The sequence below is a fragment of the Tachyglossus aculeatus genome, chromosome 13, assembly GCF_015852505.1.
Source record: "Tachyglossus aculeatus isolate mTacAcu1 chromosome 13, mTacAcu1.pri, whole genome shotgun sequence".
Lineage (NCBI taxonomy): Eukaryota > Metazoa > Chordata > Mammalia > Monotremata > Tachyglossidae > Tachyglossus > Tachyglossus aculeatus.
In genome coordinates this window covers 3650120-3662534 of record NC_052078.1, presented here as the reverse complement: position 1 = coordinate 3662534, position 12415 = coordinate 3650120, and the positions used below count along the sequence as shown (strand labels likewise).

The 12415-nt window shown below is 52.9% G+C and overlaps 1 protein-coding gene across 1 annotated transcript in view; it reads left to right on the top strand.

The window, feature by feature from the left end:
• The window catches only part of MYO1G (myosin IG), a 30000-nt gene that overhangs the window by 815 nt on the left and 16770 nt on the right, over positions 1-12415 (top strand). Inside the window, 9 exon segments of the mRNA XM_038755634.1 lie at positions 1051-1177; positions 1179-1260; positions 1600-1693; positions 2463-2628; positions 3402-3455; positions 7879-7974; positions 9644-9760; positions 11532-11738; positions 12041-12186. Of these exon segments, the coding sequence (XP_038611562.1) occupies positions 1051-1177; positions 1179-1260; positions 1600-1693; positions 2463-2628; positions 3402-3455; positions 7879-7974; positions 9644-9760; positions 11532-11738; positions 12041-12186 (1089 nt within the window).

Sequence of the window (12415 nt, the reverse complement as noted above, 5' to 3'; positions counted from 1 at the left end):
GGCCTGGATAGAGGGAGGACGCGCCTGGCTCCCAGCTTATCATCATCATCATCATCAATCGTATTTATTGAGTGCTTACTATGTGCAGAGCACTGTCTTATCCCTTCCTTCCCTTGTTCCCTCCCTCCAGGGGCCAGGAGAGCATGGATGGGGAGGGCCTGAGGGGTGGCTAGGCCGAAGGATGGATGGGGTGGTGGCGGGGGGGTAGGAGGGAGCTCTGGGAATGAGGCTGGGAAGGGAGGGAAGACCGAGAGCTGATTTGTTATCCTGGCAGAGGGAACAGAGGGGCTATCTGTCTGCTGTGGGGCTGGACATCTTTCCTCACAACGTGCCGATGAGGGTGATCTGTTGCCCGGGGTGGGGATGTCTCGGTCCCCAGAGAGAGGATGTGCTGGTGCCCAGCGAGAGGGTGACTGGTGCCCGGGGAGTTGAGGGATTGGTGTCTGGGGTGAGGGTGACTCGTACCTGGGGTGATGAGATACTGGTGCCCAGGGCGATGGGTACTGGTTGTGGGGAAAGGACATCTGGATACCTGGATTGAGAGTGCCCGGTGCCTCAGGTGAGGGTGGGGGCCTGGTGCCCAGGGCGAGGGGTATTGCTGCCTGGGAAAGGACATATTGGTGCCCAGGTTAATTGTACCTGGTGCCTGGAGTGCTGGGTCCCTGAGGTGTGGGTGTTCTGGTGCCCGGGTAGTGGGTGTCTGCCGATGGGGGTGATGGGATATTGGTGCCCAAGATGAGGATGTCCGGTGCCCAGAGCAATGAGGAACCGATACCCGGGATGATGATTACGATGATTATCATACTTTGATTCATTCAATTGTATTTACTGAGCGCTTACTGTGTGCAGAGCACTGTACTAAGCATTTGGGAATTACAATTCGGTACTTGTTAAGCACTTATCGCGTGCCAAGCACCGCTCTAAGCACTGGGGTAGATACAAGTCCATCAGGCAGGACGCGGGGCTCCGAGTCTAAGCGGTACCCAGGGCGAGGGGGCCGGGTCCCAGGTGCCCTGATCCGCAGGAGTGCGAACATCTGGGTGCCCCCAGATTTGACAAGGGCCGGATCTACACCTACATCGGGGAGGTGGTGGTGTCGGTCAACCCCTACCGGGAGCTGCCCCTCTACGGGCCCGAGGTCATCGCCCGCTACCAGGGCCGGGAGCTCTACGAACGCCCCCCCGCACCTCTACGCCGTGGCCGACGCCGCCTACAAGGCCATGAAGCGCAGAGCCATGGACACCTGTATCGTCATCTCAGGTCAGGCAGGGGACCACCTCCCCACATCCTTCTCCCCCCCCAAACCCACTCCTCATCCTCCCACCTCTCTGCTCCCGTTCCTCGCCCTGCTACTGATCCTCAGTTCCCTGCTGCTCCCTGAGGGTCAGAGGTCACAGTGGGGTCTCTCTGGGGGGCGAACATTCATTCTTCACCCATCTGTAATTCCCCTACCTGCCATTTCTTTTCACATCCATCTCCCCTCTGAGACTGCCAGCTCCTCGCGGTTAGGGCTCACGCCTCCCCGCTCTGCTATATCGCGCTTAGTGCAGCGCTCCGCACCCGGCGAGCGCTCAATAAGTACCACCGATGGATTGATAGGGGAGAGCGGGGCCGGGAAGACGGAAGCCAGCAAACACATCATGCAGTACATCGCGGCCATCACCAATCCCAGCCAGAGGGCCGAGGTCGAGAGGTGAGTCGGGCAACCGTCCAAGGACGCTCCCCAGAGCTGGCTGCGTCGTTGTCCTGGGAACTCCCAATTCCTTCTCCCTTCTGCGTCGTCCATACGCTTGGATCCGGGCCCTTGGAATTCACCCTGACCTCAGGACCACGGCACTTATGTCCATATCCATCAATTACTTCTATATTTATTATTAAAATGGTGTTTGTTAAGCCCTTACTCTGAGCCAGGCATGGTTCAAAACGCTGGGGGTGGATATAAGGTAATAAGACCCTGTCCCACATGGGGCTCACAGTCTTAATCCCCATTTTACAGACGAGGTCACCGAGGCCCAGAGGAGTGAAGCGACTTGCCCAAGGTCACATGGCAGACGAGCGGCGGAGCCAGGATTAGAACCCAGGTCCTTCGGACTCCCAAACCTGGGCTCTATCCGCTAGGCCGTGCTGCTTCTCTAAAAATCACTATCGATATTTGTTGATAGTAATGTCTGTCTCCTCCTCTAGACTGTAAACTCCTTGCGGGCGGGGATCATGTCTACCAGCTCTGTGATAACGGACTCCCCCAAGTGCCATTCATTCAATCGTATTTATTAAGCGCTGTTCAGAGCATTGTACTAAGCGTTCACAGGGCTCCGCACACAGTAAGCGCTCGATAAACACCACTGATCGACTGATTGATTGAGCGGAGCTGTATCCCCACCTCCTCCAGAATCTCCCCCCCCAAGCGAGTGAGCCCAGCCCCCTCTAACCAACCCCCTACCCCCCGGCCTCGCCGTCCCCAGGGTGAAGGACGTATTGCTGAAATCCACCTGTGTGCTCGAAGCCTTTGGAAACGCCCGCACCAATCGCAACCACAACTCCAGCCGCTTCGGCAAGTACATGGACATCAACTTTGACTTCAAAGGTGACCCCACGGGTGGACACATCCACAGCTATCTGCTGGAGAAGGTGAGCCTTCGTCCGGCTCGGGGAGGACTGGGGGGCGAGGGGGAGTGAGACCCTCCCTGCCCACAGTCTGAAGTGGTGTCCAAAGCGGGAGGAATCCCATCCTGGACACGGATGGGAGAGTCAGTCATATTTTTTGAGCACTTACAGGTGTGCGGAGCACTGTACTAAGCACTTGGGAGAGTACAATATAACAATAAACCGACACATTCCCTGCCCACGATGAGTTCACAGTCTCTGGAGAGGGGAGGGAGGAGACCAGACAGACACAAATACCCCCATTCCACAGAGCTATCGCGATCGATCAGTCAATCCTTCAGGGGTACTTATTGAGTGCTTACTGTGTACTAAGCGCCTGGGAGAGTATACTACAGTAGAGTAGGTAGACTTGAGTCCTGCCCTTAAGGAGCTTACAGTCTGGAGGGGGAAGCAGACAATAACAACGGTGTCATACTTCCTGTTCCCTGCAGAAAATTTCCATCCAGGGCCCTGGGGTCGGCAGCAGGGATGGGAATCAGGGCAGAGTGCATGGAAAGGAAGAGTTTCGGGGGCATGGGGATTTGGAAGAAGCATTTGAGTAGAGGGGTGTGGAGGGCATTCTGGGGTGGAGGGGATGGCAGGCTGGACTCCCATTTGGGGCCCTCACCCTGGGTGTCTGCCGTACCCATCATAGTAACTTAAGGCACGATTGGGAAACCGAGGTGTGAACAAAGTCGTGGGGTTCCCTCTGTCCTCCCCTGCCCTGGATCCTCACTCTGTCCTTTTCCCCACATCAGTCACGGGTCCTCAAGCAGCACGAGGGGGAGAGGAACTTCCACTCCTTCTACCAGGTGAGAGGCTGAACGGAGCCCATTGTGGGGGAGGTGAGGAGAGGAAGGGGCGGAGGGAGGGAGAGGGAAGAAGGAAAGGAGGGAGAAGAGAGGGGGGAGAAGTGGGGGAGAGGGGAAGGAGGGAGGGGAGAGAAGGGGAGAAGGAGGGGGAGAGGAGAAGGAGGAAGTAGGGAAGAGGAGGATGGGTAAAAGGGGAGGGGGGAGATAGGAAAGAGGAAGAGGGAAAGCAGGGAGAGGGAGAAGGGAAGGAGGGAGGGGAGAGAGACGAGGGAGGAGGAGGGGGTAGAAGGGAAGGGGAAAGGGGGCAATGGAAAGGAGAGAGAGGGAAAGCAGGGAGGGGAGAGGGAAGAAGGAAAGGAGGGAGAGGAGAGAGGAGAAGGAGGAAGTGGGGGAGAGGAGGATGGGTAAAAGGGGAGAGGTAGAAGGGATGGGGAAAGGGGGAGAGGTAGAAGGGATGGGGAAAGGGGGATGGGAAGGAGGGAGAGGGAAAGCAGGGAGGGGGAGAGGAGAAGGGGAGAAGGGGAGAGGGAAAGGAGGGAGGGAGAGGAGGGGGGCGCGGGGAGGGGGAGAGGAGAAGGAGGGAGAGCAGAAGAGGAGGATGGATAAAGGGGGGGAAGAATAGAAGGGAAGGATACAGAGGGGGAGAGGGGGAGAGGGGAAGGAGGATGGGAGGGAGGGTAAGGAGCGGGCCAGGGCCAACTTGTACTTCCCAAGCGCTTAGTCCAGTGCTCTGCACACAGTAAGCGCTCAATAAATACGATTGGATGAATGAATGAATTGTGCTCTGTGCCCTCACCAGGCCTGAGCTTTGGTTCTGCCCTGCCCACCCCAGCCTGGCCCAGGATGGGTGCTGAGTCAGAGCACAAATCTTTGTAGGTTCCCCTCCCACCCGCCCTGGGGACTCTGGGGAGAGGGAGGAAGTGCCCCTCCTCCCCTGCCCCTCCACCGGATGTGGGGAAGTGGGGGCCCCACTCCACCCTGAGACAGCCCCCCCACACCCTACACACATCCTGCCCCCACTGAGCCACCCCTCCCTCCCCGGGCTAAGGGCCTGCGGGAGGACTGGAGGGCTGCCTGGAAGAGGTCTGTGGGAGGGTGTGTTCCGTAGAGTGTGGCTGTGGGTCTGTGAGTGTGGTTGCCTGTGTTTGGGGGGGTTGTGTGCTGTGTGAACATGCGGGTCTGAGGGCGCGTGCCTGCCTATGTGTGGGTGTGGGTGGTGTATGAGTGTGTATGAGTGTCTCCTTGTGGGTGGGTGAGTCCATGTGACTGTGTATGTGTCTGAGTGTGTTTGGGAGTGTGGGTGTAAGTCTGTGTGTCTGAGAGTGTGTGTGTGTTGTGTGTGAATCTGTGGGAGTATATGTCTCAGAGTATGTCCGTGAGAGTGTGTCTGTGTATGTCTGTCTGCGAAGGTGTCTGGGTACATCCGTGAGCGTGGGTCTGAGTGTGTGTCCGTGAAAGCGTCTGTCTGTGCAAGTGGGTTTGTGTCTGTGAAAGTGTGTATCTGTGACAGAGTCGGAGTGGGAGTATGCCTGAGTGTGTGTCTGTGAAGGTGTGTCTTAGAGTGGCGTGGGTCTGTGAGAGTGTAAGTGTGGGTCTCTGAGAGTGTGTGTGTGTGTATAGTAATAATAATAATAATGATGGCATTTATTAAGCGCTTATTATGTGCAGAGCACTGTTCTAAGTGCTGGGGAGGTTACAAGGTGATCAGATTGTCCCACAGAGGGCTCACGTTAATCCCCATTTTCCAGATGAGAGAACTGAGGCCCAGAGAAGTTAAGTGCCTTGCCCAAAGTCACCCAGCTGACAAGTGGCAGAGCTGGGATTAGAACCCATGACCTTTGACTCCAAAGCCCGGGCTCTTTCCACTGAGCCATGCTGTTTCTCCGTGTATGTGTGTCCCTAGAGAAGCCCAGTGACCTCAGCTCCCCCACTCCCCCCCCACTCAGAGAAGCAGCGTGGCTCAGTGGAAAGAGCACTGGCTTTGGAGTCAGAAGTCTTGGGTTCAAATCCTAGCTCCGCCAGTTGTCAGCTGTGTGACTTTGGACAAGTCACTTCACTTCTCTGTGCCTCAGTTATCTCATCTGTAAAGTGGGAATGAAGACTGTGAGCCCCCCCGTGGGACAACCTGGTCACCATTGTAACCTCCCCAGCGCTTAGAACAGTGCTTTGCACATAGTAAGTGCTTAATAAATACCATTATTATTATTATTATTATTATTATTCTCTGTGCCTCAGTTACCTCATCTGTAAAGTGGGGATGAAGACTGTGAGCCCCCCGTGGGACAACCTGGTCACCATTGTAACCTCCCCAGCGCTTAGAACAGTGCTTTGCACATAGTAAGTGCTTAATAAATGCCATCATTATTATTAGAGAAGCAGCGTGGCTCAGTGGAAAGAGCCCGGGCTTTGGAGCCAGAGGTCATGGGTTCAAATACCAGCTCTGCCGATTGTCAGCTGTGTGACTTTGGGCAAGTCACTTCACTTCTCAGTTACCTCATCTGTAAAATGGGGATTAAGACTGTGAGCTCCACGTGGTACCACTTGATCACCTTGTAACCTCCCCAGCGCTTAGAACAGTGCTTTGCGCTTAGTAAGCCCTTAATAAATGCCATCATTATTATTATTATCAGTAGGGACAGTTGGCCAGAGAGATGGATGAACCCAGCCCCTTCCCGCAGGCCTCCAGGCCCCCAGAGAGCCCAAGTGGGGGGTGGTGTTCGTGGGTTGGGTTTGGGGCACCCCCTCCCTCACTGGGACAAGACCCCCACTGGGGTGGGACCCGGAATCCCCCGTCCCAGCCCCCGTGGTAGTGTCGGTTTTGGAGGCTAAATTCCCCGAATCAGAAGTCCCGGGAGGTTGAAACTGGGCTGAGTCATAATAATCATTGTGGTATTTGTTCGTTCATTCATTCATTCAATCGTATTTATTGAGCGCTTACTGTGTGCAGAGCACTGGACTAAGCACTTGGGAAGTACAAGTCGGCAACATGTAGAGATGGTCCCTACCCAACAATGGGCTCACAGTCTAGAAGGGGGAGACAGGCAACAAAACAAAACAAGGAGACAGGTGTCAAGATCGTCGGAACAAATAGAATTATAGCTCTATGCACATCATTAACAAAATAAATAGTAAATATGTACCAGTAAAATAAATAGAGTAATAAATCTGTACAAATATATATACAGGTGCTGTGGGGAGGGGAAGGAGGTAGGGTGGCAGGGATGGGGAGGAGGAGAGGAAAAAGGGGGCTCAGTCTGGGAAGGCCTCCTGGAGGAGGAGCTTACTACGTGCCAAGCACTGTACTGAGCGCTGGGGTAGGTACAAGGTAAATCAGGTCGGACACAGTCCCTTCCCTTATGGGGCTCACAGGAGGGAGAATTGAATCCCCATTTTAGAGATGGGGAAAATGAGGTCCAGAGAAGTGAAGTGACTTGCCCAGGGTCACCCAGCAGGCAGGTGGCAGAGTGGCAGTTAGAACCCAGGTCCTTCGATTCACAGGCCCAGGCTCTTTCCACTAGGCCATGTTGCTTCCCTGGTGAGATTCATTCAGTCGTATTTCTTGAGCGCTTACGGTGTGCAGAACGCTGTCTAAGCGCTTGGGAGAGTTCAATACATGGATGAAGAGAAGCAGCGTGGCTCGGTGGAAAAAGCCCGGGATTTGGAGTCAGAGGTCATGGGTTCGAATCCCGGCTCCACCACAAGTCTGCTGTGTGACCTTGGGCAAGTCACTTAATTCTCTGAGCCTCAGTGACCTCATCTGTAAAAAGAGGGATTAAGACTGTGAGCCCCACGTGGGACAACTTGATCACGCTGTATCCCTCCCCAGCGCTTAGAACAGTGCTTTGCACATAGTAAGCGCTTAACAAATGCCATCATCATCGTCATCATGAACAGGCGGTGGGCAGAGACAGGGGACTGCCGGACAGGGGGAGCCGGCTCAGGCCTCTCTCTCCCATCAATCAATCAATCGTATTTATTGAGCGCCTACTGTATGCAGAGCACTGTACTAAGCGCTTGGGAAGTACAAGTTGGCAACATATAGAGACAATCAATCAATCAATTGTATTTATTGAGCACTTACCGTGTGCAGAGCACTGTACTAAGCGCTTGGGAAGTACAAGTTGGCAACATATAGAGACAGTCAATCAATCAATCAATTGTATTTATTGAGCACTTACCGTGTGCAGAGCACTGTACTAAGCGCTTGGGAAGTCCAAGTTGGCAACATATAGAGACGGTCCCTACCCAACAGCGGGCTCGCAGTCTAGAAGGGGGAGACGGAGAACAAAACCAAACATATTAACAAAATGAAATCAATAGAATAGATATGTACAAGTAAAATAGAGTAATAAATATGTGTAAAATAAATAAATAGAGTAATAAATATCCCATCGTGTTCTGCTTCCTCTCTCCCTCGTCTCAGCTCCTGCAAGGGGCCAGCGATGACCTGCTGAGATCCCTTCACCTGCAGAGAGACCCGGCCCTGTACAACTTCACGCGCCAGGGTGCCCAGCTCAGCGTGAGCGAGGAGGGAAGGGGGTGGGTGGGGCGGCCTCCGCCTTGGGGAAATCCCTGCTTCCTCTTCTGGGAATCCCGGCCCCTCCAGGGAATCCCCCGGGCCCAATTCCCCTGGGACATTCCAGTCTCTGGGAGCCCTTGCTTAGGGCACGGGCGGCGTGGCTCAGTGGCCGGAGCCCGGGCCTGGGAGTGAGAAGGCCCTCGGTTCCGCTCGCGGCTCCGCCACAGGCCTGCTGGGTGACCTTGGGCAAGTCACTTCATTTCCCTGGGCCTCAGTTCTCTCATCTGGCTAATGGGGATTAGCCCATGTGTTGCCAACTTGTACTTCCCAAGCGCTTAGTCCAGTGCTCTGCACACAGTAAGCGCTCAATAAATACGATGATTGATTGGGGATTAAGACGGGGAGCCCCATGTGGGACAGGGACCGTGTCCAACTTGATTTCCTTAGATCTACCCCAGTACTAGAGGAGCAGCGTGGCTCGGTGGAAAGAGCCCGGGCTTTGGAGTCAGAGGGCGTGGGTTCAAATTCATTCATTCAATCGTATTTATTGAGCGCTTACTGTGTGCAGAGCACTGTACTAAGGGCTTGGGAAGTCCAAGTTGGCAACATATAGAGACGGTCCCTACCCAACAGCGGGCTCATGGTCTAGAAATCCCGGCTCCGCCAACTGTCAGCTGTGTGACTTTGGGCAAGTCACTTCACTTCTCTGGGCCCTCATCTGTACAAAATGGGGATTAAAACTGTGAGCCCTAAGTGGGACAACCTGATCACCTTGTAACCTCCCCAGCGCTTAGGACAGTGCTTTGCACATAGTAAGTGCTTAACAAATACCATCATTATTATTATTACTTATTACTACTACTAATATTAAAATGGTACTTGTTAAGAGCTTACTATGTGCTTACTTATCCCAGTTTTAAGCACTGGGATAATCAATCAATCAATCAATCAATCAATCGTATTTATTGAGCGCTTACTATGTGCAGAGCACTGTACTAAGCGCTTGGGATGTACAAATTGGCAACATATAGAGACAGTCCCTACCCAACAGTGGGCTCACAGTCTAAAATCAATCAATCAATCGTATTTATTGAGCGCTTACTATGTGCAGAGCACTGTACTAAGCGCTTGGGAAGTACAAATTGGCATCACATAGAGACAGTCCCTACCCAACAGTGGGCTCACAGTCTAAAAGAGGGAGACAGAGAACAGAACCAAACATACCAACAAAATAAAATAAGTAGGATAGAAATGTACAAGTAAAATAAATAAATAAATAAATAGAGTAATAAATATGTACAACCATATATACATATATACAGGTGCTGTGGGGAAGGGAAGGAGGTAAGACGGGGGGATGGAGAGGGGGACGAGGGGGAGACAGAGAATAAAAGCAAACATACTAACAAAATAAAATAAATAAGTGCGATATAAGTGCAAGTTAGGTTGGACACAGTCCCTGTCCCGCTGCTTAGAGTAGTATTAAGCAAATAGTAAGTGCTTAAGAAATATCATTTAAAAATAAATGAAATGAAATTGGGCGTATCTGTTTCCAATGATGGTGACGGGCTTAGAGGTCCACCCAAGGCTGGCTGCTGGTATAGAAGGGCAAGGAGAGAGACCAGACTCACCCCAATTTCACTCCATCCCCCCTCTCCCGCCTCCCCAGAGTTCAGACAGCGACGGAGTCAACCACCGAGCCGTCGCGCAGGCCATGAAGGTCATCGGCTTCAGCCCGGAGGAGGTGACCTCCGTCCACAGGATCCTAGCCGCCATCCTCCATCTGGTGAGTTGTGTGTGTATGTGCTTGAGGATCTCCTCAGTCGGGGGGCACAAACAGCTCCCCGAGGTCCCTTTCCCTCTTTGATCTTTTCCCATCTCTCCCCGCCATTCCTGGCCAAGAAGCAGCACGGCCTAGTGAATAAACCTCGGGCCTGGGAATCAGAAGAACCTGGGTTCTCATTCCTGCTCCGCTAATAATAATGTTGGCATTTGTTAAGCGCTTACTATGTGCGAAGCACTGTTCTAAGCGCTTGGGGGGATACAAAATAATCAGGTTGTCCCACGTGGGGCTCACAGTCTTAATCCCCATTTTCCAGATGAGGTAACTGAGGCTCAGAGAAGTTAAGTGACTTGCCCAAGGTCACACAGCAGACGTGGCGGAGCCGGGATTCGAACCCCTGACCTCTGACTCCAAAGCCCGTGCTCTTTCCACTGAGCCACGCTGCATATGTCTGCTGTGTGACTTTGGGCAAGTCACTTAGCTTCTTAGAACAGTGCCCAGTGCTTGAAACAGTGCTTGGCACGTAGTAAGCGCTTAACAATACCATAATAATTATTATTATTCTCTGTGCCTCAGTTCATTCATTCATTCAATCGTATTGATTGAGCGCTTACTGTGTGCAGAGCACTGGACTAAGCGCTTGGGAAGTACAAGTTGGCAACATCTAGAGGCGGTCCCTACCCAACAGCGGGATCACAGTCTGGAAGGGGGAGACAGACAACAAAACAAAACATATTAACAAAATAAAATAAATAGAATAAATATGTACAAGTAAAATGAATAGAGTAATCAGAGTAATAAATACGTACAGTTACCTACAAACACTTACCTCAGTTACCTCATCCGTAAAATGGGGAGCCCCATCTGGGACAACCTGATGACCTTGTATCTACCCCAGCGCTTAGAACAGTGCTTGGCACATAGTAAGCGCTTGACAGATACCATCATTACTTACTTGCTTCAATTCTCTGGGCTTCAGTTCCCTCCTCTGTGAAATGGGGATTAAGTTTATGAGCCCCAGGTGGGACAGGGACTGAGTCCAACCTGATTAACTTGCATCTACCCCGGCACTTAGAACAGTGCTTGGCACATAGTAAGTGCTCACCAAGTATTATTATTATTATCTGTACGTCTGCGTTATTTGTTTAAATGTGTTATTTGTATTTATGTGTTTCTATCGACTCTCACGTATTCTTAATATTGTTCGTCTCTGGACTGTGAGCTTGTGCTGGCCAGGAATGCATCTACCAACTCTGTTGTATTGTACTCTCCCAAGCGCTTAGTACAGTGCTTCCAGGAAGGGCTCAATAAACATCACTGATTGATCGATTATTATTTTGGGGTCAGTGAAGATGGTGCGGGGGAAGACTAGGGGGGCCCTGAAGCCCACGTCCACTGTGGTTCTGCATTTCATGGGTTCGAATCCCGGCTCCGCCACATGTCCGCTGTGTGACCTTGGGCAAGTCACTTCACTCCTCTGAGCCTCAGTTACCTCATCTGGAAAATGGGGATTAAAACTGTGAGCCCACGTGGGACAACCTGATCCCCTTGTATCATCATCATCATCAATCGTATTTATTGAGCACTTACTATGTGCAGAGCACTGTACTAAGCACTTGGGAAGTACAAATTGGCAACATATAGAGACAGTCCCTACCCAACAGTGGGCTCACAGTCTAAAAGACTTGTATCCCCCCCCCAGCGCTTAGAACAGTGGTTTGCACATAGTAAGCGCTTAACAAATGCCATCATTATTATTATTCTCATTTTCCAGGGCAACGTCCAGTTTCTGGAGACGGAGGAGGGTCTGGCGGTGGTGGACGAGGGCCTGGTGGAGCGGGTGGCGGAGCTGACGGCCACGAGCCGGGACCTGGTGCTCCGCTCCCTTCTGGCCCGCACCGTGGCCTCGGGGGGCCGCGACCTCATCCAGAAGGGGCACAGCGCTTCCGAGGCCGGCTATGCCAGGGACGCCTGTGCCAAGGTACCCGGGGGGTCAGCCGGAGGGCAGGTGGGTGGCACCCCTCCCAGGAGCCCGGCCTCTCCTCCAACCCCCAGCCCTAATCCTCTCACCCATCTGGGCACCCCATTCCCCCTGCTCCCACCTTTGGGAGTCCAGATGTCTCTGCCCAAGTCCCCCCAGGACCAGTGCTCACCCCTCCTTTGGCCTCGGCCCTATCCCCACCCAACTGGGGCATGGCTGTGAGGGATCGGGGGACCCCCACATTGGAGACTTTGCCCCCCCGGACCCTCCCTGAGTTCCTCTCCCCATCCCCGCTCCCCCAGGCCGTGTATGAGCGTCTGTTTGGCTGGATCGTGGGGCAGATCAATAAGGTGATGGAGGCCCGGGGCCGGGACCCCCGGAGAGATGGCAAGGACACGGTCATCGGGGTCCTGGACATCTACGGCTTCGAGGTCTTCCCCGACAACAGGTAATGATAATAATAATAATTTTGGTATTTGTTAAGCGCTTATTACGTGCAAAGCACTGTTCTAAGAACTGGGGAGGATACAGAGTGATCAGGTTGTCCCATGTGGGGCTCACAATCTTAATCCCCATTTTAATAATAATAATAGTAATGATGGCATTTATTAAGCGTGGCTCAGTGGAAAGAACCCGGGCTTTGGAGTCAGAGGTCATGGGTTCAAATCCCGGGTCCC